We start from the raw sequence: 27,634 nt of genomic DNA on the forward strand, positions 1-27,634 counted from the left end.
GTTTCGGAGATATATCTCCGAATTAGTCAAAATCTCAATTTTTGGGATTTTTTCGGAAATGCACTTCCGAAATCTGGAAAAATTTTGAAAAAAAAAATATTTCGGAAATGCATTTCCGAAGCGGGGTAAAATGGGTTTTTCGCTGGGGGTGACCCCATAGAGAGGTGGGTAAAGAAATTTTCCAAATTAATTTCTCCTTACGCTGGATTTAGAAACATTAATAAACTGTTTTAGTTTTTTTTCAAGAAAAGAACTGTTCTGAATGATATCTTACCCAGATCAGACATAATTACTACTTTTTATCAAAGGCGTACTATCTTATGTTATGCATATCTTACATTTATATAATCGACGTGTCAATATTTATTGTCGATAATATGAAATTTCTAATTGAGACTAACAATTTAATTCATTCAATAATTTATTCTATACCCTTCATTTAATTGATCCGAAACATTAACATGCTCCACCCAAGATATTTTTCAATGAATAAGAATATTCATACAGATACCACTGAAGTGGATAAGGATGAATAAATTTCCCATAAAAATAAAATACTAATGTGAATTTTAGTTAACGCAAAAGGAAAAAGGAGATTCAAATGAAGCAATAACGTGGAAGGTTGGAAGATAATAAATAGATACTAGTAGTAGTATATATAAGAGGACCAATTAATCTAATCTAGGGGTGGCAAAATGGATGGATTGGATGGATATGGATTGGATTGTTAATGGATGGATCAAAACAATCCATTAATCCATTAATAATCCACTAACACTATCTTTAAAAAATCCAATCCAATCCATCCATTAAGAATATAATCCATCCAATCCATCCATTAACAACTTTTTAATGGATGGATATCCATCCATCCATAAAATTAATTTAATTTTTTTTATTTTATTAAAAATATTAATTTTTGTAATACTTCTAAAAATAAGTTTTATAACAGATATTTTTTTAAATTACATAATTCTCTATTTTTACAAAAACTATTAATAGTTCCATCTAAATTATCCTTTTATTAAAAAATAAAATGTAATCGCACATAATTGTATTAAACATTATATGGACAGTAAGTTAGCATATATATTTTCAACAGTATTGTCTCTAGTCCAAATAAGTTAGCATCTGCTCCATTTCAAAAACAAATTTCAGAATATATTTCTTATTTTCTGTTATATTGCAGTTTGTAACCACCCATTTATAATCAATTAGTTACAAATAGCATGTGTTATATTGCATCCTTCTGCTACTTTTACTTTTTACGCTATACATTTATATGCTTTTCAATTATATATAAGGTAATAAAAATCAAAATGTGTTTTTCGTTTTTTTATGATTTCAGTTATAGAATTACGACATGAACAAATTGATACAAAATTTGTACTAATAAAGTTAATTGTTTAAATAAAATAGAGATTAGAGATTGAATTTAGAATAATACGACTTTTTAAAAATAAAATAAAGATAAAATTTAAATATTCTATTATAAAATTTAAAAAATAATTTAATTTATTGAATAAAAATATTTTATATGTTTTATAATAAAAATGATCTATTAAATTTAAAATATAAAATAAAATAATCCATTGGATTTTTGAAACATATTGGATGGATTAGATCCATCCATGACTTTAAATGGATGCATTGAATCCAATCCATTATCTAGCATTTTCCATAATGGATGGATTGGATGGATTATTTAGTGGACGGATTGGATGGATTCTTCTTTAATGGATCCAATTGCCACCCCTAATCTAATCTATGTGATATGGTCAAAGAAAGCTCAAAGGCATGCAACAGCATAATAAGGCATTGTTTTAGAATTCAACAGAAACAGCATGTCTTATTCAGGTCCCCCACATGCTTAACTGTTGTAACCACACGTGTGACTCTCCACACACCTAAATTTCACTGTTTCACTAACATCTATGCTATTTCACCTTTCTTCAATTCATGTAGAAATTTGCATAGCAATAATCAAGATGTAAGCAACTAGAAACTAGAAAGCACTAGTTTTTGTTTGACTTGGCTTCTCTATAAGTATATACCACTCACTCATAATTCTTAAAAAAAGATTTAATCAAGATTTTTTTTCTATGGTTTTTCTTATGTAACTGAAAGAGACATGATTCACTTTCTCGTTGATAGAAAAGGTTGTGGAAAAATATAATAAAAGCAACAGTGGCAAGTGGAGAATTAAAATAGGTAACATGATGTGAGGTACATAAAACTTTTTAAGATTACTCTAGAGACCAAGTTGGTATTAGAATAAAAAATTTATGGTGGGACCCTATAAAATATAGAAAGTGACATTGACATGTGAATATAATACTTTGGTGGCAAACATAAACTAATTTAGAAGATGGCCCAATACGTAGAAATCAAGGTGTTGTTTGAGTGCTACATATATGCATCTTTCATTCATTGACTCATCTACTGGCCTGCAAAATAGTTAATTAAATTGATACTCTCTTGTATGTTGACAAATGCTGATGAGGCATTCTCTTTGGGCTCATATGATTGTTTCTGAGCATGGTGTAATGTGTCATCTAATTGCAATTCAATTTTGTGGTTGTATTGTAGTAGTATTATAAAATGTGACAGCTAAATTGATGAAATTGACAACGTTTGTATTGTTTGTTAGGAGAGTTTTAAGAATGAATCTATAATAATAATATTTTTTTATGCCATTTAATTTATTCTAATTGTTAATGGCATTAATCTTCCTGAGTGCCTTACCAACTAGGTGTTAGACAAGAATAACTGATCAATCACGTTACCAAAGAGATATCAAGAACTCTGCACCTGAGATGGGCCTAGTATTTGTGTTGGTGACTACTATAAACAAAATAGATTATAATAGAAAATTGAAGATGCATTCTGAAGTAGTTACCAAAGTGTTCAGGAGTAAAGTCCAAAGTGTTCAGGAGTAAAGTCGCATAAAAAATTTCGTGATTTTGATCGATACACGTATTGTGACACTAATTGTAGTTGTTACAGTGTGAATTAACTATATTTTATTCTAAAAACGATAAATAACAATATCGGTTGCAATGCCTATGGATAATGTCGCAACCGTTTTTGTGGTCGCGGACCATTTTTTAAAACCAGTCAGATCTTTATATTAAAAATAGAGAAGATTCAATTAAAATAATAGAAACATAGAGAGACCAGCAGGGAGAAACATTGCAGATTTTCTCTGGCAGAGGATCTCAGGGAACTTGAGATTCCTGAAGACTCCAATAATATACTAGTAATTTTCTGTAGTTGTTTGGTACAATCAAAGTTATCACCAAAGTTAATAAAAGAACAAGTCAATTGAGTTTTTGATTTTGCTTTGACCACTGAACTGTGTATGAATGATGCTTCATTTAAGATGCTCTCAGACTCTCTGTGATTAGAAAGCAAAAAAATACATTAAAATTTACACTATATGGGTCCGGCAGGTCAGAATTCATCCTCTTCCACAAACTGAAAACTAGATTATCTAAAGTAAGCCCAGTAAAAATCTGGCAGAAAGAGGATTAAACAAAATGATACTTGAGAAAGGAAACAACCACTAAAAATAAAAAAAATGTAAAGAGAGATGAATCATGATTCATGACACTACTAAAATGATCTCTACCACAAACTTTTGTTCACTTTCTCAAGATTGTGCTTTCTCTGACATAAAAAGCAAAGAATTGTTATGCAAGTAATTTTGTTATTATGCATAAACAAACAAACAAGCATTGAAGTTACAGTTCCATCTATTTTGATAATGATGTATATGCAAAACACTCAACTCTAAGCTGCTTTATGTATGCTAAAATGCAAGGCAGCTGGCAATTGATTCTCCATTTTAGTAACTTCACTTTCATACCAATTCTGTCAAAGCTGGCTCCATGACCAGGCAGAAGCTACTATCATATTCTTAATTTGACAATGATAGCTCATATCAATACTAATCCCATTCATCAAAATCACTAGTTTTTTTTTTTTTCAATTAAAATAAATAAACAAGATTCTATTTATTATAACCAACCAGCAAACTACATTTGTTGAAACATAAAATAATATAAATACACATTGATTCCAACCTGAAAAATTACATGAGATTCCAATTCCAACCCTAGGTTAAAACAATGAACAGAGAAAGTCCTAAGCCAAAAAAGTAAATTAACATAGAGAAAGAGAAAGATAAGGAGTTGGAGAGAGAGAGAGAATGGACAATGGTGGGTCTCTCGGTCTCAAGCAATCAGTGCTCACAGCTCAGCAAGGCACAATTGCACATTGTCCACTCAACCCCACAAGTACCCTTGTTTTTTTTTCTTTCCTTTTTTGGTGGGTATGAATTAATTATTTTTTTTCTTTTTTTACTTCCAAAAAAAGAGGGTAGGGTGTGGAAGTGTGCAAAACGCGCGAGTTGACTCAGTGTGAAACCACCATTGAGTTGGCGGCGAGTTTCCAAGCAGAGGTTGCAATCAATGGCCTAGTGTGCCATCCCAACATGAGACAACCGTCATTCTCTTCCACCTTGTAACCATCTCCACCAGCGAAAAGCGCTAACAACATACTCGCTTGCTTGAACGCGTTGGATCCCAAATGAACCGGAGAAAACCCAGCTGAACCGAACCGGTTCCTCCACTGATTCAATGTCTCGTGACGCTCGACTCGGTCCGTTCCTTCACACGCCACCACGTTGCAGATTTGCTTCCCTAGATAAACCTCCGACATAGCCTTATCCTGCTGTTCAACCAATGAACTCTCCAGCGAGTCAAAAAGCGTCGAGTAGTAGTGAAGCGACTCGGTGAACCGGTCGAGAAAAGCCGGTCCGTTGTGATTCGCTTCTTGCTCCACGACGGTGACAATCTCCGGCCGAATCTGACGGATAACAGAAAACACCTTCTCAAGCGCACCAGGGCGCGCGTTGAGTTTATGAAGCTCAAAAACAGAGTTAACAGCAACGGATTCAGTCTCCGGTGACCGGAGTTCAAGCATGGAAGCATCAAGATCAGCGAGACTATTAGCAACAAAACCACGATATTCAAACTGAACATGAATCGTCTGCGCAAACTGCGCAAGCCTCCAACCAACCTGCTGAAGATGATCGGAGTTATCCGACGCCGGAGGACCGATTCCGGTGAGACGAAAAGCAGGAGGACCGCCAGGACGCAAGGCAAGCGCCTGCATAAGCGCCGGCCACTGCATCCCTTGATTGATCGAGAAATCAATAACATGAACACGCGATTTTCCTTGAAAAGCTTCAAGAATAGCTTGATTCGCAGTGAAGTGCGCGAACTTCAGATAAGGACAAGTCTCATAGAAATGGATCTGAAGCGAATCGGAAACGGAATGCTGTGGAAACACATCGTAGATTCTCCGAGCCAAACCTTCAGCGAAATACGTAGCAACTTTTCTCATAGCACCTTCTTGCGACACCGCTAGGTATCCGATCTGTTTCACCAGCGCTTCCGCCACAGGTAGATTCTTCTGTTCAACAGCTTCAGCGCAGGCCATTAAAGTATGAACAAGAATAATCCCTTTCTCCTGCGTTTCAACCACCATAACAGGACGAGTTGACTCAGCACCAGAAGAAGAACCTACTCGTTTGAGTCGTTTCCGAGACGGAAGAGTCTCCTCTACTTGCGAATCAGTGTTGGCGTAAATAGCCTTACCGGGAATGGCGTTCAGGTCGTTATCGGAGGAAGATGAAACAGAGGGATTCGGTTGAGAATCAACATTGGAAAGCATGGTTTGAAGCCAGTTAGAAATATCAGCAGGATTGTAATGAACGGTGTCGTTTGAGAGGTGTTGAGCGATGGTGGCTTCATCTTGATCTTGGAAATTACCCATGGCTTTTTCAAGTTGTTCAAGCTTTTCAGCAACTTCAGCCATGTCTGATGATTTCACCTTGTAACCAACCACCGCTAACAGCTCGTCCATACCGCCGTCGTCTTCCCAGCAAATCTCAGATTTACCAGTCATGCTGGCTTCTTCGTGTTCTTGATGATGTTCTCTCTTCATCTTCTTACACTTCTCTCTCACACTCTCTCACACACAGAGTTCTCTTCTATATTCTGTTTTCTGTTTTCTGATTGTGACTTTCTCTTTTCTTTCTTTCTCTCTATGCTTTTTTCTTTTTTTTCTTTTCACTACTGGTTTCTAAACTTCTTTCTTCATCAACACAATCATATACCCGTAAAACTCATATATATCCAAATTCTTTTTCTTATTACAAATATTTTTTTATTTATGGAAATTATAAAATATTGGAAAAGGAGGAGAAAACGCTCGTGACAGGCTCGAGACCCAATCAAAACGCCGGGCTGGCAGGCCTCTAACAGTAACAGATAAGATCCAAAATATACATTTATGTTTTTTACTTTGTTTCCATTTCTTGCTTTTTTATTTTGTCAGACGGAGTTTTTTTTTTCATGCTGCTCATTTTTCATATTAACAGCAATTTTATTTTCTTTTCAAAAAGAAAAAAACAGTTATTTTATTTTGTTTAATATTATATATACGCTCACTAGGACTACCTTAGAGAGAAAAATTAGTTTAGTCTTATAGCATGTGAAACATACTTTTCAACAAAAGTTAACACTTATTAATTAGTGCAGCATACTTTTTTTAAAACAATTAAATAAACCATTATTCATAAATGTTATTTTAAAAAGAGTTAAAGTAAACAAATTAAACTTTTTTAAAAATATTTAAAAATAACCTACTGATTTAAGATTTAACATTTGTAAATAATATTTATTTATATTTATATATTAATATAATATTTAATATTAATGAATTAACAACATTTTAAAATATATTTTAAATTTTTTAACAAATACAATTAATAGATAATTCTATTAATGTTAAATACTTTTATTAAATCTTTAAAAATTAATAATTCATTTATAATATAAGAAAAGTGGTGGTCGCGACCCAAGAATACTTGGATGAGATGATAAGGTCTCTTCCAGCTTAATCAGAGATTTTGGATTTGATAATTATCTTGGGTATGCATCCTGAGGGATAGTTTTGTTAGAACAAGATTTGTATGATTTAGGACTGTTGTCTAAAGAATCATCAGAAATGTTGTTGTCAAATAGACTATTCGCTTCACTTCTAAAGAACATCAATAGTTCTACGGAATGTTGAATGTTAATCAGAAAGAGGATCTCCTATGTACTTCTCAACAAGCTGCTGCTTTAGAAGTCTCAAGTGTCTCCAGAAGAAACAAGGGGCCAGTTTGTTTCAGCTTTAAAAAAATGGATTTTTCTTTGTATTTTTGAAAATAGATTTTCTAAAACCGTTTTTCAAAATATTACAAATTTTTTTATATTCGTTTTTTCTAAAATGAAACACTTAATTTGACATTATATAACATAAACATACATAATTGGAGACCAAAACTTAGTCAAAATCATAATTTTTTCAAAAAGTTGTATTTCAAAAATGATTTTTATGAAAATCTATTTGAAATAGCTTCAAAATTAAGTGATTTTTTGAAATTTTGATATCCAAATTTTTTCCCCATAAATAGATAAAATACCTAAAATCACATTTTAAGAATAAAAATTCAAACAAATTTTTCATTTGAAGTTTCTATAAAAAGTTTCTTTGTAAAAAAATTTTTCACAAAATTTGATAACACTATAAAAATCATTTTTAAAAAAAGCCAAAACAAACGGGCCCAAGGTCTACAAGAAATTGTTGCTTCAGATCAGAAACAAAGTCTACATCAGATACAAGTTGTTGATTCAAAGATCAGATGTCAAGATATGTTCGTCAGAAGAGCTGTTGCTCATTGATCTAAAGACATAGTCAAAGAAAAGCGGACAAGATCAAAGAACAGAAATACATATTAGTTGATGACTCTTGTTCAGATATCTAGACGTGTTCCTCAAATATGTTGTTGCACAATCATCTAAAGACACTGTTCTGTTTTGAAAGACTCTAACATTATTGTTTTGTATTGCTCGTGTTGTATTACTCTCAAATCAGTTATTTTTTCAGATACATATTTGATCTAGGAACTCCTGCGTCGTACTTCAGAAAGGCTGTTGTCATTATTTCTGAAAGACAAAGTTTTGTTTCTATTGGTTCTGATTTTCTTATGATATCCTAACAAAGTAGTTTATGAACTATTCATCAGATATATCATCAGAAGAACAAAGAAAAGAAAATTATCTCTTCCAAGCTTACTACTTCAGAATCAAAAGTACATCATTTGAAGATAAGATCAAGACGTTCGTACAATTCAAAAGTTGTCTTCCACGCCATCATGTCAAAGCTGCAAACTACAGGATAATGAAGTAACGTTTTCTACTATCCATCATCCCACTTATATTCGTTGGAAAATAACTGTTGGCTTTTAAGAAAAGACTCTTGTATCCTCACAATGTCTCTTTCTCTGAAGACTATAAATGAAAATCAATACTTCAGAAGAAATGTTGTTGGAAAGCGAACAACCAAAGAGCCAAAGCTGCAGATTGCCACTACAAAAGCCAAAGATGTTGTTATTTCAAATGCCAAAAGTTGAAGATGTTGTCCATTGCAAACGCTAAAGCTGCAATGCTACAACAATGTTACACTGACAGATTGATCAATGCTTTTGTTGTTAGTCACCGGCAACTGGCCCGTGCAACTGTAATCATTTCTATGATTAGTGGACTAAGTTATTTTCTAAGGTAAAATCACCTTGGCGGGTGGACAGAACTAACATTTTTTAAAGGGGACTTGGATAACTGAATATGTCATATTTTTCTTTATTGCATACGCTAATGTTTATCTTAAACGAATATTTTTCTAAAAGGGCAAAGTTTTGAAAACCCAATTCAATCCCCCCTTTCATGTGTTTCTCTCTACCTTCAATTGGTATCAGAGTCCGTCTTTGTTATTGATTTTTAAATCGAACACTTAATATTGTAAAGAGATCCATCTTGAGAAAAATGTTTAGCTGCAAAGAAAGAAATATTTTTGTTCTAAACCATTGGATCTTCACCATATTTGATATATGAAGTGTTAGTTCTCTGTGTTTAGGGTTGGCTTAATTTTTGTAAAACAAATAATAATATCTGTTAAGTAATGTATAAGAAGAACAGGTACAACAAAGAGTCCCATTGAAATGACAAAATATGTTATGTTGAAGAAATTCAACATCTGAAATAACATGTCACATGGGACGTTACGACATCATGCCTGAGCTGAAGTGAAGAGTTTTAATTAAATCGGTGTGATTTAATTACTACAGAAGAATGCAGAATATTCAGGAATATTATACAAATCAAATAAAGGCATATACACGTAACAGGTCTGAAGAATCAATTAAAAGATTTGAGGAATCAATCAGAAGAATCAAATCATAATATTTGAAGATTATATAGTTTCTAAATATGGAGATATTCACGGAAACTAACGATTGAAGACCTTCATTGTAGTAGAAGTAACTGCGATATTGTAACAACAAATAAGCTGTGATTGAAGGCCAAAATCCAGTTGGGAATAGGTTATAAATAGAAGCAATGTAACCTAGAAGCAAAGAGACAACCAAGAATATATAAGATGTAATCATTAGGGTTTGTCGTGTAAACTTCCCGTGCTATGGGAAGGTCACTGTAGTCCTTGAAACCAGTAGGCAAGAGGAGTATGTATTGTTCTTGGAGGAAGCTTTAAAGTAACTCTAAGGTAGTGTTCATAGTCAAGAGTCTTGGCTAAGGATTGTTATAGAAGTGTGTCTTCCAAACTGTTTATTTGTGTAATCACAATGCGTTGGGTATTAGGTCGTTGCTACAACTCTTGGGACTAGAGAACTGTACAACATTGTTGCGGTAATAGGAAGTGGGATGAGGATATTCCATATCTATAGAGGATCTAGGTAGAAGGGTCATTGGGTAGGGATTAAGTGAGGGGTTGTAAACTGTGACTGTTTAGCTCTGAATTAATATTGCTGATAGTGGACTTCATTCTTGGCTTGGTATGCCCCTAGAGTAGGTGTGTTTGTCATCGAACTGGGTCAACAATTACTGGTGTCATTTATCTTTCAGTTTGGCATAAATCTGTGTAAATACCTTGCAGATGTTTCTTGATAGATCACATGTCTCGACATCTCTCAAGACATCTGGATCTGTTATACCAGAACTTAATGAAGATTATGTGTTTCATGATAAAGGAATTCATAGGTAGCAAGGAATCTTGTTTGTAGAAAGTTAATTATTTATGAGTATGGGATGTTTTCAACAATCAGATTAGTCTACCATTGACTTTCTCAATACTGCTCAGTAGGAAATCTTTTGTGTAAAGAAGAGTGAAATGCTTATTTCCTAAGGTTATGTTTAAATGGATTTGAGTCAATCAAAATAAAAGATCTTTGATCAAAACACTTAACAATGAACCATTTACTGTGTGAACAGATATTCAATTAATCAAAGATATTGACACTATTCAACTAGATTTAGAAGTCAGAATTAGAGAAGATGCCAACCAAGGAAAAGACTATGGAATCATACATGAAATCTAGATGCAAGATTCTCTGATCCCTTCTCAAGATCATTGGCTGAATCATAATGATGTTTACCTAAAACTATCATTCTTCACGGAAAAGAATCTCAAGGTATGCAAGTATACTTTAGATTCTAAGCATGATGCATTTTATGAAGCTCTCTTACATTTAAGTGTCCATAATATCTATATCTCATAATAATTATACGATAGTTTGGAAACTGTAGAGATCATTTTATATAGTAAATGTATTAGTCTCCATTTGTTTAACATAATGTTTAATCATCCTTGAACTAAAATTTATTAGGTAATGTTTATTGGGAATGATGATGTTTGACATGCTTAATCTGATTCATGATCCTAGCCTCTTTATCTCATCACGAGCTTCTTGTGAATCGTAAGTGAATTAATGACTTTTTCTTCAGTCATTATTTCCTTTATGAATCTCTGTGCAGATTTGCCTTCTCGAAATAGAAACGTTCCATTTACACCTCTACTTTCTTCCTCTATTTATACCACTTGAGTCACAATCTTGTCATTCACCTCAGTTTAACTTCTTTTGTTCTATCACCCCTTCATACTCATGGCAGAGAGTACCTTTCAAGGCGATGAACAACTACGCTTTGTTATCAACGAACAAAGAATTATTTTTAGAAAATTGAGAGCCAGAGGTTACAACCTCTTGAGGCATGTAAGAACTTAAGAATGGAAAAACTATTTTATCATGCTAAATGGAACTATCTTTCCTGACCCCGTGAAAGAATTCTGGGTGAATGTGTCTGTTCCTTTCGAAAGAAATGAAATTCGATCCTCCTTGTTTGGACACTCTTTAAGGATCAATAGGACAAAAAATGTTGATGCAATTGAATGTCAGGATGCTGGTGCTTCCTTGAATGATTATTTGTTCAACTACGAGTTTGATTCAAATCTCATTCATCGGTTTCTTCACTCGATTGAGCATTACTCTCAATCCTTATACTGAATAATCCTTCAAACTACTTTCAAATTATGGTTTTAGTTTCTCCTATCAAACCTTCATCCTAGGGAAATTAACATGGAAACACTAAAAGATGAAGACAAGCAGCTTATATTCTTCCTCTCCTACGACATTCACACTAACCTTCCCAAGATCATCTTTGAGTATCTCAAAGAAATTATCTTCGCTTCAAGGAAACTGACAAATTGTCTTACTCCATATGGAAGAGTATATATGAGATTCTGATCAAAGCAAGAATAGTCAACAGGATAAGAAATGAAGGACATGATGATGCATTGAATACTGAAAAATGTGAAATGTTTGATTATATTGAGTGATCATTGTTAAAATGTTTCTGTTATAATCACAGTTTGAATTAACAGACCTTTGGTTTTTATTTGATTGTTGTTATTAAAAGAGTTTTGTTTTGATAAGAAATCATCATTGATTATTTTCAATGAACAATCCAAAACATTATATACTAAGTTCTTAATGTATCAACACAACTTCATATGAGTGTCATTTGATAATATGTTCTTATCAATGAAAAGAAATATGAACTTGTCATTATGTTTGACTAAAGTCAAAGAACATAGGTGATAAACAAAATCAAAGACCAATCTCTTTTTGTTTCACTAGTGGTGTTCTAAAGTGTAAAGAAGATTTGATGTTGTAACACAAGAATTTAATCTATGTTACTTGATTTCTCTAAAGGCTTCAGAGTTGACATACTCTAAAGAAACAATCGTGTTAAAAGAATTAACTTGTGTATTTGATGATAACCTTCACTAACAGAATAAAGCCGGTTAATGTTTTCCCAGATCTAAAGTTCTCTTATGAAGAATCTGAAGAAGAAACTAAGGATTCTAAAGATGAAACTTTTATGAAAAGATGATGTATCATATACATCTCACATTCCACCAATACAAAGACTAACGCCTCATGAAGATTTGGTTATAAGAAGAAAGATTGAACACCTCCAGAACAAGAATATCCCTGAAGAAACGCCTTCAGATTTGATGTTTGAAGATTTGGTTTCTAAGCGAAAAGAACTCATGTTGTCGGAACATTGAGTATTTGAGCAGGGAAAGATTATCTGAAGATAAAATTTACGAGGTTAGATTTCTATCTAAAATATTTTGATTCCCTCTTAAGATGCTTTTATAAGTTAAGAGATGTCTAAGTCAAAAATATCTCTAGTCAGAAATTTACTTGACTATGAGAATATTATGTCATGTGTTATAAAATTAAATATTTGATTTGACTTCTGTCAACTTTATCATGACCTTTTATTTACCTCGGGCAATAGGAAAATATTCTTCGAAACTGTTGAAATCTTCCTACCTTATATGTGTTAATGAAAGCTTTTAAGACACATTTTATTTGAGTGTAAATTTGGTTAAGCACGACTTCTCATTCCTTTTTTTTTTGTATCTGTCTAACAACTCTTTGAAACAATGGCCCTTTATTCTCCTAGTTTAAATATCTCTTGAATGATTTAAATTGTTTCAATCTGATCGGATATGTGACTTTATGTTTTCTCTTGATCATCGTTTTCTTTCTCTAAAGTGTCCTTGGTATTTCCTTGTTCTAAAGTATTATTCCTTTCACCATCCCAACCAAAACCTTCTATGGAAATGAAGATATGTTAGAAGTTATCTATGAATATTTCTTCCTAAATGTTCACTTTCAAGGACGGATCAGTTATATCACCATGCTTAGAGGACCAATTTATCTGAATCTTGTGAAAGATTTCTGGAAATATGCTTTTATTAATTTCAATAATTGCATTCAATCTAGTATTCTAGGATTTCCTTTTATTATCACTCCCTCCTTAAGTGTTGATGTCATTGGATGTGCTAAAAAAGTAGTCACTATGGAACAACCAAGGTTTGGAAGTTTCAAAGTTATGTTACTGAATTCATGCACGGGTTCCATCTCTAAACCCCGAGTTCATCAAAGGTTACATCTTTAAAGCATGAGCTCCTCACTTATTCCATCTCTGAATAAGGACTCATCACTAATCAAATATCTAGATCATGACTCGTCAACAGACCAAAGCCCCAGATATCACCTCTATACATGATGCATGAATTCTACATACACATTACATGAAGGCTCACCACTACCTCCATCTATAAAACTCAACAACTGTTCCATCCCTGAACCGAACTCAACCTCCACTTAGTTCCCGTAGTTGTCTGCAAGCTTTCCCAAAATCTCGATGTGTACCTCATATTTCTATATGAAATAATACTCGACGCAATCCCTTGCAATCTCACTATCTCACTGATGTAGATCTATGCTAACTTCTGTAACAGATAACTGGTCTTTATCGGAATAAAATGAGCCGACTTAGTCAATTTATCTACAATAGCCCAAATCAAATCACTTCCCTTTGCGGTCTTTGGCAAAACCGTAACAAAATCCATGGAAATATTATCCCACTTCCGCCCAAGAATACTCAGCGGTGCTTCAACTCATACGACTTCGGATGCTCAATATCTGACTTTTGACAAGTTAAACAAGAATATACAAACTGTGTAACGTCTTTCTTTGTACTTGGCCACCAAAACATCTTCTTAAGACCTTGATTCATTTTAGTAACTTCGGGATGAATAGTTGAATTTCTCTTGTGACATTCTTCAAGAATTCTCTTCCTAAGCTTTGGAACATATGACACGCAAAATCTATTTTGGAGTTTCATAATCCCACTCTCATCTACTCTAAAATCCACTTCTTTTCTATGATTAATTAACACTAAATGATCAATCAATCCCAAATCCAACTTCTAACCTTCTTTGATTTCTTCGAGTACACCACTAGTCAGATTCAGCATACCCTACTTTACACTTTGTGATGTCATCTCACACACCGTGCTAAGATCTCTGAACTGCTCAATCAAATCTATTTCTCTAACCATAAGTGTCGACATATGCAAATACTTCTAACTCAACGCATATGCCACAATGTTAGTCTTACTAGGATGGTAACTCAACTCAAAATTGTAATCATTTAAAAATTATAACCATTTTCTCTGCATCATATTCTGTTCATTATGATCAAAAAAATACTTCAAATTCTTATGATCGCTGGACACTTCAAATCTTGAACCATATAGATAATTCCTACAAACATTAAGCACAAACACTACACCTACCAACTCCAAATAATGGATAAAATAATTCTTGTTATGAATCTTAAGTTGTCTATAAGTATACACTATAACCTGACCATTCAGCATAAGCACATCACCTAATCCCATCTTTGACACATCACAGTACATAACAAAGGATTCCTTTGCATCTGGCAAAATCAAAACAGGTGCCAACGTCAACCTCATCTTCAACTCTTGAAAACTTCCTTCACACTAAACACACCACACATAAGCTTTCCCTTTTCGAGTTAACTGAGTCAAAGGCAAAGCCAACTTTGAATAGTAACCAACCAAACCCATTTTTTTATCTTAGTAACTGACTTCAGAGTCTCCCACTGCAACACTGTGTTTACCTTAGATGTATCAACTACTATACCACCATTGAAAATCACATGACCAAGGAAACTTACTTCTCGCAACTAGAACTAACATTTGGACATATTATCATACACCTTATTATCTTACAAGGTCTGCAACACAACTCTCAGTTGTCTCGCATGCTCTTTGTCTGACTTGAATACCACAACGAACTGATCGAGATAAAGATGAAAGACCATATTCATATAATTTATGAATACTCCTGGCGCATTAGACACACTGAAGGGAATAACCAAAAACTCATAATGACCATAACGAGTCCTAAATGTAGTCTTCGGTATATCTTTCGACTGCACTCTAATCTGATGATAAGCTGATCTCAAATCAATATTGTTGAACACACAAGCTCCAACCAACTGGTCCATAAGGTCATCAATTATATATATGCTAACATTATTTAATCATTAATCTATTAGCATGCTCTTCACTTTGTAAGCACAACATCAAGAACACATCACTCAATTTTTCTTACATATGATTGTATAAGAATTTTAACATTTAATTCAGCATAAAATCAACATCAAACAACAATAATTACCATACATCGATTTAGAGAGATTTGCACAATAATCTCTAAATTCATAAAATGAACAAAACTCCATTAATAAAGGAAAGGAAAGGAAAGGGAGGAAAAAGAGGGTAAGGACCCCCTCTCTATCCTCTATATGTAATTAAAACACTCATAAGTGAACCAATTTTTCTCCTTACCTCAAATTTTCTGCAGCAACAAGCTCTAACAATGATGATCTTCTCTTTATAACCCTTGCTCTCCTAGTTTGTCTCCTTTTCAACTTTTGCCTCTTTCACGTTTTTGAATTTTCCAACTTTCTCCAACTCCTCAATTAATCTAATTCCTTTTTATTTTATATTCACGTCTCTCACCACACTCCTTCTTACTCACCACATCCCTAATTACTCTATTTTTATTTAAAACTCATCAAATTCCACTATTTTCCATTATCCACTAATTAAAAATAATAATAAAATGACTAATTCTTCAATTCCAATATTATTTTTAATAATTACCTAATTAATTCTCACACTCCCCATAACTCAATTAATTCGAATTAATTTTTGGTTGGCTAACTTTCTCACTTCTATTGACTTCTCGATAATGCTCACCGATCAAAATAAATTAAATAAAAACATAATTACACACACACACACACACACACACACACACACACACACACACACATATATATATATATATATATATATATATATATATATATATATATATGTGTGTGTGTGTGTGTGTGTGTGTGTGTGTGTGTGTGTTATTTCCGGTTGAACAAGTGGCCAGCAACAGTAGGCTTGATCTTCGATGATGGTTGAGAAAAAGGAGGGTTGTACCTGCAAGACACTCTGATGCCAAAGTAAGTGAAGGAACAAGGAGGTACAACCGAAAGTATAAGATTTTGGGTGAGAAATGAATTATCTTGCCCTCTAGGAGTAGAGGGCTATTTATAATAGTCTCTTAGGAATGGGTTCCCTATTTTCGTGGGCTTGAGCGCTATCTGCGGCCCAGAATATAGGAGACCGTTATATTGGGTCTTGACGAGTCTGCCCGGGGGAGCGAGCCGTTGCCAAGCACGCGATACTCGCGTGCTCGGTTGGTAGTCACTTTTGCTCGGCAAAAGGGGGTGCCCTTGCCTGAGGGAAGTGTGCATTGGGCCAATGTTTATTGGGCCAAAGGGGTGGATTGGGCCAATTAGAGTAATTGGTCCGGTCCAAAACTATATATATATATATATATATATATATATATATATATATATATATATATATATATATACACCAAAAGTTCAAATAATTATTTAAAAATAATATTAAAAAATATGAAAATTATTAAAATAAATCCAAAGTGTTACAATTAACAATAACTATCTTTAGTTGTTAGATGTGCCAATTTGTTGACAATGAGCATTATCAACACCCAACAAAAAATTTAATTATTAATCTAGGACTCGTATTTAATCTTCATAATTTTGTTTTGGTCCCTCTATATTGTTTATAATAATATTTTAGTACCCCAATAAAAAAAATAACTATTAGGTCGCCCAATATCAAATAACGTGAGTTTTTGTTGGTCTTTGGTCATTTGACAATTTTTTTAATGACACGACATCTCCATAATTATCCAATCACCTGCCACATCATTAAAACCAATTAATTCTGAATTTTTAATTTGAAATATAATATGTAATTTTTCATAAACATTTTTAAAAACATTTTAATTCCACAAATTATAATCCTCAGAAACTTTCAATCTTCAAACAGCTCCTCACAACAACCTTCAACAAACTTTCTCCAAGCAAATCTTAACAAAAAACACAGCAATCCACACCTTCAATCGTTTCAGCAAGCTCTTCAACATGCATACATCAACATGTAACAACATAGCTTCAACACCCTCTTACACTCATTCTATATTCAACTCAACTCAAACTCCCTTCATAAACCTTTATCAGAACTTCATAGAAACAACTCAGACTAGCAACACCGACACAAGCTTACAAACCATGATCAAGCAACACAACCGGACCTGAAGTGCAATTTCTTAAGAAGAGAAAGGAAGAATCAAAACAAAAGAGACGAATGAGGAAGAATAGATTCGAAGCTTACCTGAGCGAAAATTCCCGTCGGAGCCGTAACCATCAAAATAACTTTGATCGCGTAAGAATCTTCACTTTTCTCATTTTTTTATCAGTTCGTTCGTCTTGTTGTACCGACTCAAAAACCCATGTTGATTGCGTCAATCCATCGATATTTGCCATTTGTTTCTGATTTGAAGCTTTAAGGTTCATAACATAAATTTGAAATTATTTGAATTTTGGTTGGTTTTTGGGAGAATTGATTTTCGGCCATGGTTGGTTTTGGAGCGAAGAAGACGAACATGTAGAGAGAAAGAGAGAGTGTGTGTAATGAGAGGGAGAAGACTGGTCAAATTACAATGGTTTTAGAGTAAAATGTTATTTAAAATGTTTCTGAAAAATTAAATATTATATTTCAAATTAAAAATTTAGAATTAATTTGTTTTAATGATGTGGCAGGTGATTGGACAAATCTTGAGGTGTCATGTCATTAAAAATTTGTCAAATGACCAGAAACCAACAAAAATTCACGTTATTTGATATTGGTAGCCTGATTTTTTATAAGATACTAAAATATTAGTATAATTAATAGAGGAGGCCAAAAGTACATTTATACCTAGACTTAAAGTTCAAATTTTAAAGACAGGGTCCCAAACGAGATTGTAATGCAATAAACTTAAAAGTAAATATCTAAGAACATAAAAATAAATATATTGAATTGTAAGGTGGTTGATATGAGTTTTTGGGTTAGGGACCAGTGGATTTGGGATTTGGCTCTAACTCTCTAGATTCTTCAGGAGAGTTGTGTGATAATTGGCTTGGTATGTTCTCTTTGGTGGCCACTATTGTGCTTAAACAGGATGTTGAGGATTTAGTTGTTTGGTGGCGGAATCATGACGGTTTTTCAGTTAGCAATTGCTTTCGTAGGTTGTATGAGTTGAAGTATTCAGGTATCATGGTGGATAGTGGGCGTCAAGAGATTATTAGCACCATTTGGAAGGCAAAAATTCCGAGCAAAGTAAAGATTTTTGGTTGGCGCTTTATGCTTAATAGTTTACCGTCTAAAGTGGAGTTGTTTAGGAGATGTGTTATTCACGATGCTAGTACCTTACTTTGTCTGATGTGCTCAGAGTATGAATCATCTCTTCTTTACTTGTGTGGGTGCAAGGCGAGTTTTGGAGCTTGTCTTTCTTTGGTTCAATGGTGATCACTCCTCCTTTGGTCCTTTTGACTTGGAGCTTCCATTGGTTGATCAGGTGTCTACTAGACTTTCCACCTTGGTCCATCTGTCCTTTTCTATGTTTTTCTGGTTGTTGGTTTCTTGGTGTATTTGGTGGAGTAAGAATAATCTTATTTTCAATAATAAGAGTTGGGTAGTTGGGGATATTCTTAATAGTATTAAATCTTTTGGTTGGGATTGATTTTCAATCATAGCCAAAAGAGGTTTAGATGTGGATAAGGAGTTGTGGTTTTTTCACCAGGTAGAATTGGTTGTTGGTTAGTTTTTTTGCCACTTGTGGCTTTCTTGGTTTGGTTTTTGTGTTTTGTATTGGGTTAGTAGCACCCCTAGTGCTTTTTAATACAAAAGTTTCTTATAAAAAAACAAATATAAATAAATATATTTACAAGAAAAAAAATGCAAAAGTTAGACCAACATTAATGTGAATCATATTAAAATATAATTACGCTTTCGAGTCATCTCAAAAGTTTTTTTGAGGTCTTATGAAAATTAACAATAGTTTAACTATAACAAAATTAAGAGTAATATTTTAATCACAATTTAATAGTGATAAATATTTTATAAAATTATATTTAATTATAGTAAAATTTAAATCTTGTGCGGTAATATGCTTTGTTCTCTTAAAACATTCACTTGATGTCAGAACTGACCCCCAAACCAAACTATTTAATGTCAGAATTGACTCTCGAATCGGATTAAACCAGTGGTGATAAAAAAAAACACACTCACTTCATAGCACATGCTGACATCTTACTAAAGAAAATTGAACTCCTTATCTTAAAATCAATCTGCGTATTTAAGAAGGCTAATAACATTTCATGTTTGATACATCTTATGTCCTTAAAAATGTTTTACCTACTCTAAATTTTCTTAAACTATTTTCTAAAGTAGTTGTTTCTATACATACTAGCTAGTTTTACAATCTTCACTTCAATTCAAGTGTTTTGAGGATACAGTGTTGACAACCTCCAGTTCTACCTTCCAACCATCTTTAGTTTTAATCAACTTATACCAAAGAATCTCGTTGGTAACATAATTTCAAAATTTTAAATTTTGTTGGCTAATTGTTTTTTTTAAATATATTTTCAGAAAAAAAGCATGACATAGTTAACTGCTTGACCATATATCTTTTCCTCGATTAGTATTTAATTTCAATACTTTAAAAAACAATTGTCAACATCGATCGACATTCAATACCAACTAATCATATTTTAAAGTATATTTAAAATATAAAAAAGCTAACATGATTTTCAATATGTGGTTCGTGATGGAATACTTCCCTTTAAAATCGTATAAGAGGGCTGAACTGACATATTTGATGAGTGAAAGAAAAAGAATTAAATACTCCATTGATGTAGTTTGATGTTGATGCCAACTTTAATAAATTTGGACTTGTGTAAAGTGAAATCTGCCGTCCATATATTGCATGCATAATTCTATTTATTTAATGTTTATAATTATCAACAAGGTCATGATTCATGTATGATGTAAACGTACTTATCTTTATAATTGAGCTAGACTTTAATATGAAATTAAATAAGAATGATTATAAAGTATAAACTATTGATTTAGTTAACTTTTCAATCAATTTAAGATGTCTATTTCCGGATAGAAATTCAGAGTTTATTATTATTATTTTATTTTTTTGGTATAATTCATTGACTATAATAGTTAGTTATTATAGTATTGTATAAAAGATATTATGTTATTAATAAATATAATTGTTAAGTATGTTAATTTAAAATCAAAGACTTTAAATTATATGTACTTGAAAAAGTACATTGTATGCAATTCTAGTACTTGTGAAATCAGGAAAGTTTCATTATAATATTCTGAATGAATTTTTAGGATCTCTTTTGCGAGTTTATATATATATATATATATATATATATATATATATATATATATATATATATATATATATATATATATATATATATATATATATATATATATATATATATATATATATATATATATATATATATAAGAATGACATTTTTATGTGAGAATATGAGAATTAATCTGAACCATTAGATTTTAAAATAAATGGTGGATATTAAGTGTCAATATTTTTTTTCTCTTTCCTCAATATTTATTTTAATAATGGAGGAGAGAGAAAAAAAGATTCACACTTAATCTCCACCATTTATTTTAAAATCTAATGGTTTAGATCCATTCTCACATTCGCATATAAATTACCCATTCTCACTAGATATGCTCTCTCTCTCTCTCTCTCTCTCTCTCTCTCTCTCTCTCTCTCTCTATATATATATATATATATATATATATATATATATATATATATATATAATCCGCTCTTAATAATTTTGATTGTTTATGATTATTAATTATCTTGTCTGAGTGTAATCATCATGTTATCTTTGTCATTAATTGTTTGGTTTGAGTGTTTGAAGTCTATTATTTGTAATCGTTATATGAATCATTGCTTAGCTGACTTCCTGACCCAAGATCGACTCGGCCTCGTGGCTATAAGAGCTCACCCTTCTTTTCACAATGGCGAGTTCTGTAGATCCTACTGGAGATCGTCCTGAGCTCGCCTCTTCCTTTAGAGTATTCTCTAGGGTCTTGATGAACTTTATGTCTAGAGGGTCGAGGTTTACTGATGCTAAGTGGACTTGTGTTACTATGAATATTACATAGTCCACAAGCAAGAGGCGTGTGTGGACGAAGTACTTAAGTGATAGAAATCCTTATGAATTTATCAGTACACAGTCCCTCAAACACAGAGCAAGTAGAGGTGAAGTGTGATGATAGTCCGCCATATTATGATTTTAATACATAAATTATTGTTTTTGAGTACTTTTATTATTTATATGATTTTGTTTTGTAAATTTTAATAAAGAAACCGAAGAATTGTGGAAAAAACTAGTATATGCGAAAATCTACCTAACCAAACAAATTTCATAATACTATGAAAGTTACGATGAAGAAGCAAGGAAAGTAATGTAACATAGAGAATGGAAGAAAATAAGAGAAAACCACAAAGAGCAAACAAATTGTGGCACATCTTTTGCTAAAAACGATACAATTCAACATCCAAAGGCTAAAGAGCAGCACTAGAGGCACATTAACACGATCTCAAATTTCAGGCAAGACATGAATGTGTTTTAAGTTATAAAATGCAGTGCGACTAGGGCATATGGTTACACGATTTCACAGATTTATAATGTTAACTATAAATAGAGAATTGTGTTTAAGGAGTAGGAGTCGATATATATATATATATATATATATATATATATATATATATATATATATATATATATATATATATATATATATATATATATATATATATATATATATAGTCTAAAGGGATTTTTTTTGAGTTAGAGGAAGGTGAAAATGAATGCCTTTTAAGAAGAGGTCATTCTTTATCATTATAAGTATTACTATTTTCTTTTCAATTGTAAAAATCATGAATCCCTTGAGGATGAATGACTAGTCCCTTTAGATTAGGTTCCCTATAGAGGATTTTACACTAAACATGTGATTCAATATAATTTTATGTGATTGCTCTTATAACAAACTTTTGATAAATATTATATAGTTCTATTTGCAATTAATGTTTTCTCTCGTCTATAAAATTGATCGAATTGATCTAGAGATAAATAAGATTCAACGGTAATTTTTCTATCCGATTTTTAGGACTATGAGATTGTAATTATCGTTCACGTTGCGACGGGAATAAATTCATGCTTTAGTATAATTTATTGCACTAAAATACATTTGTTAGTGGAGGTATGTGGTTACATTTTTACCAAGATCGACTCGGCCTCGTGGCTATAAGAGCTCACCCTTCTTTTCACAATGGCGAGTTCTGTAGATCCTACTGGAGATCGTCCTGAGCTCGCCTCTTCCTTTAGAGTATTCTCTAGGGTCTTGATGAACTTTATGTCTAGAGGGTCGAGGTTTACTGATGCTAAGTGGACTTGTGTTACTATGAATATTACATAGTCCACAAGCAAGAGGCGTGTGTGGACGAAGTACTTAAGTGATAGAAATCCTTATGAATTTATCAGTACACAGTCCCTCAAACACAGAGCAAGTAGAGGTGAAGTGTGATGATAGTCCGCCATATTATGATTTTAATACATAAATTATTGTTTTTGAGTACTTTTATTATTTATATGATTTTGTTTTGTAAATTTTAATAAAGAAACCGAAGAATTGTGGAAAAAACTAGTATATGCGAAAATCTACCTAACCAAACAAATTTCATAATACTATGAAAGTTACGATGAAGAAGCAAGGAAAGTAATGTAACATAGAGAATGGAAGAAAATAAGAGAAAACCACAAAGAGCAAACAAATTGTGGCACATCTTTTGCTAAAAACGATACAATTCAACATCCAAAGGCTAAAGAGCAGCACTAGAGGCACATTAACACGATCTCAAATTTCAGGCAAGACATGAATGTGTTTTAAGTTATAAAATGCAGTGCGACTAGGGCATATGGTTACACGATTTCACAGATTTATAATGTTAACTATAAATAGAGAATTGTGTTTAAGGAGTAGGAGTCGATATATATATATATATATATATATATATATATATATATATATATATATATATATATATATATATATATATATATATATATATATATATATATATATATATATATATAGTCTAAAGGGATTTTTTTTGAGTTAGAGGAAGGTGAAAATGAATGCCTTTTAAGAAGAGGTCATTCTTTATCATTATAAGTATTACTATTTTCTTTTCAATTGTAAAAATCATGAATCCCTTGAGGATGAATGACTAGTCCCTTTAGATTAGGTTCCCTACAGAGGATTTTACACTAAACATGTGATTCAATATAATTTTATGTGATTGCTCTTATAACAAACTTTTGATAAATATTATATAGTTCTATTTGCAATTAATGTTTTCTCTCGTCTATAAAATTGAGCGAATTGATCTAGAGATAAATAAGATTCAACGGTAATTTTTCTATCCGATTTTTAGGACTATGAGATTGTAATTATCGTTCACATTGTGACGGGAATAAATTCATGCTTTAGTATAATTTATTGCACTAAAATACATTTGTTAGTGGAGGTATGTGGTTACATTTTTACCACCACTTAAGAGGTTACTGCTAACGAATGAATGCTTTTGTGGTATGGAGTTACATTTTCATCACCACTTAAGAGGTTACTGCTAATGAATGAATGCTTTTGTGGTATGGGGTCACTTTCCTTGCATCAATTTGGAGGTCACAAAGTTGTTACGTTAAGCCTTCTTCTTATTTACGTGTTGTTTGTGCTATAACACGTTCGTTAGCGGTGGTATGAGGTTACATTCCTCTCAACTCCCAGGAGGTATTGCTAACGAATGAATGATTTATAGTTACAGGTTTATCGCACTTGGGAGGCTGTAAAGAATAAAGCCATGATTAAAACAGAGTCATTATAAGTTCAATTACATATTTTCACAAACCTAGGGGTAGATGATCAAAATATGAACTTAATCGTTTTTATACATTTAATTAAATTAGTAGAATAACTCATTAGTTTAATTACTGGCAATCAAATAAATCGCACTAAACGCACCTCTGTTTTTTAAGTGACATGCGCGCTATCTTCACACATGCATTCACCTTGTTCTTGTTCAAGGGTACACACAATCCTTATGGATATGATAATAACTCTCTCCACATGGTGGGTTTTTATTGGCACAGTTTCTACGACACTTGCATTTGTTCTAAAAAAAGGGAGCTTAAGTATGAAATCTTGGCTGTATATAGCCCCTCAAGCACGAGACATGTATGGGTGAAGTGTTTAAGTAATAAATCTTGGGAATACACAGTCCCCAAAACACGAAGCTTGTAGGGGAGAAGTGTTTTAATGGGCTGAGCTTACGAGCTTGTACTCTATCTTATCCCTCCTTCAGAAAATTATATGTCTTTATTAAATATCTCACCTTGATTAGTGTAATGATCAAAAGTCCTTGGGAGTAGGGGTGGAAATAGGCTGGGCCGAGCTAGGCTTTGCCAAGCCTAAGCCTTGCCTGTCAAAAAAATGGAAGCCTAAGCTTGGCCTGTAGCCTGTCGTAGGCTTATTTTTAAGGCCTGAGTCTGGCCTTTCCGAAGGTCTGATTAGCCTGTTAGCCTACATAAAAGCCTATTTATTTTAGACATATGTAAATAAGAAATTAAAATAAGGTTTATAGAGACTAACTAACTAAAAGAACTTATGAGAACAGTGTTCATCATGTGTTTTCATCTAATTTTCACAAGTTCTTCAAGATAACTAAGTTTTATTAATGTATTTTAATTCAAAGTACAAAACATAACATAATGTTAATAAAAAAAGTATTCATATTTATTTAAATAGGTCAGCCTGATAGGCTTAGAAGGCTTTTTTTAGGGCCTGAGGCCTAGCCTTTTTAACTAAATAGGCTTATAAAAAAGCCTAGGCCTTTTCTATTTAAAAATAATGTCTGGCCTGGCCTGAGCCTATATAGCTTGTAGGCCCCTGTTATCGGCCTGACCTATTTCCACCCCTACTTGGGAGCAAACATATTAGTCTGGGGTTTTTACCCCGTAGTTATCAGCTTACTAATTTTGATTGGTATATCAAAAGAGTTCTTGTCAATCCAGACATCTCGATCGATGTTCTCTATTGGTATGCTTCTTAGAGGGTCTAGTTGAATTTTGAGCTCCTTAAATCTTTCAAAAGCTCATTGGTGGGTTTTCAAGCGAACTAGTGCAGGCTCGTGGCCGTATTTTAGTCAAAACCATGTTCAACAGGGGAAAGAATTCCAAGGCGATTAAGGTTATGTATCTTGTAGTGAACTCTCATTCCTCTTACAACATTATCATCCACAGACCCACATTTAATACCTTGGAAGAAATTTTGTCTACCTTCTATCTGACCATGAAGTATCCATCTGATAATGGTCGGGTAGGAGTGGTAAAAGAAGACTAGGAGGTAACCAGGAAAAGTTAACAAGACAGTTTGAAAATTAAGAAAAAAAGAAGGAAAAAGCGGTCTCCTCAAAATCCAATTCCTACACCGTCAATTTCGTAGATTTAAACCCAAGATCAGATTATGTGAAGGACATATTGGTTCTCACAGAAGATCCTTGAATATTGTGCAAGTCAGTTCTCAAAGTTTCCAAACTACTAAGATAGGAACTTCTCTACCAAAGGGAGAGGAAAGAGAGATCATGTGGTTGTTATTGAAGAATATATATTTATTTGAGTGGACGCTCTCAAACATGACCAATATAGATGCTAATGTTAATTGTCACCACCTTGCCCCAGAGAAAACTTCAAGCCTATTATCTAGAGGAAGCGTAAGATGGGAGAAGAAAAATGAATAACTATTGTTGAAAAAGTCAAAAAGTTAAATCCTATTGATGCACCCAACACGAACTTCTTGACCACTACTTCAACTATTACTATGAAGTAATGTCGTTTGGTCTCAAAAACGTCGGAGCCATCTATCAGAGACTGATAAACACCGTCTTTGTAGATCAAATCAACCATAATTTAGAAGTTTATATAAACGACATGGTGATCAAATCTTCCGAGGAGAATAACCATTGTGACAATTTTTAAAGACATTATAGCGTCGATTACAAAGTATCAGACACATCTTAATTCAACCAATTATTCTATAGGAGTACAAACCAATTTTTTTTGGGATTCGTTAATGAGATGAGCTCGCTCCTCCTTTCACAATGGCGAGCTCCGTAGATCCTATTTAAGATCAAATGAGTTCGCCCTCCCATTTTGAGTATTCTATAAGATTCTGCTGACCTTTATGTTTGGAGGATCGAGGTAGACTAATGCTAAATGAACTTATATTATTATAGATATATCGGTACACTATTTTTCAAGCACGAGATATCCACCAGAAATCTACTTAAGTGATAAAAAAGACATATGGATAATAAAATTTAAGTTACATAACCTAGCACATGCAAGCACCAATAGAAACATTTGATAATCAAAATTAACAATTTAAATTTGTACGCAACACGCCTTAATTTAGTGAAGATAACTCAATCTATAAAGTTGAACATGAAATCTAGCATAACACCACATATATTGGGAAGCAAATGAAAGACTCCCATGCTAAAAAATTATTTTCTATTCTGTCGTTTGTTTCTTTATCTATACATATTTTTCATTGTGGCTTCGTGTACCTGTAGCATCTATATAGGGAGTGTCAGCACCATACAAACATAAAATATGGGCAAGCTGCAGAAGTGGCGCAATAAGGAAAATGATTGAAGAATGAGAGTTGAGTATGGCAAAGTTATTGGGATCGAAAAGAGAGATTCAGCATGGGTGGCTTACTTTTCACAGCACGAGCCAATTATCAAGAGCATGTGTCACTATCAATCCTCATTTGTAGGAGGAAAATGGGGAGCATAGTTTCAGTCCTAAGTCCTAACAATATGGCCTATGAGAATGGTGAGTTATAGTGTTGTCTTAGACATGTTCTGTTACGTGCTCTATAGATTTGAGCCTCCCAACACCAACTTCATTAATAGAATTTAACCCAATTTTAATCAAAATATCTTTTTATTAGACCAAGTGTTTCATGATTATAAAAAAAGAAAATTTTATCAACATTATCAAAAATTTATAAAAAAATAGGAAAAAAAATAGTTGTTTCATGTATTATAATTTCTTAATATATTTTAGTTCTTACAATAGATGTTTTTGGTTTTGAGTACTGCAAAGTGAATATTCGTTAATTTTGTCTCTAACACCAGTAGCAATTAAAAAAAAAAATATTGTTTTGGTCTAGGC

At 32.8% G+C, this 27,634-nt stretch overlaps 1 protein-coding gene across 1 annotated transcript; it reads right to left on the bottom strand.

The window, feature by feature from the left end:
* Nucleotides 1-3,991: 3,991 nt before the first annotated feature.
* Nucleotides 3,992-6,188, bottom strand: LOC131603552 (DELLA protein 2). Its single transcript, XM_058875905.1, has one exon. The coding sequence runs from the start codon at nucleotides 6,010-6,012 to the stop codon at nucleotides 4,417-4,419; it is 1,596 nt and encodes a 531-aa protein (XP_058731888.1). The 5' UTR covers nucleotides 6,013-6,188; the 3' UTR covers nucleotides 3,992-4,416.
* Between the last annotated feature and the right edge of the window lie 21,446 nt (nucleotides 6,189-27,634).

Source organism: Vicia villosa, linkage group LG5, assembly GCF_029867415.1.
Source record: "Vicia villosa cultivar HV-30 ecotype Madison, WI linkage group LG5, Vvil1.0, whole genome shotgun sequence".
Classification (NCBI taxonomy): Eukaryota; Viridiplantae; Streptophyta; class Magnoliopsida; order Fabales; family Fabaceae; genus Vicia; species Vicia villosa.

Coding starts and splice junctions, on each gene's coding strand:
- LOC131603552 (XM_058875905.1), bottom strand. CDS start 6,012: ATGAAGAGAGAACATCATCAAGAACACGAAGAAGCCAGCATGACTGGT.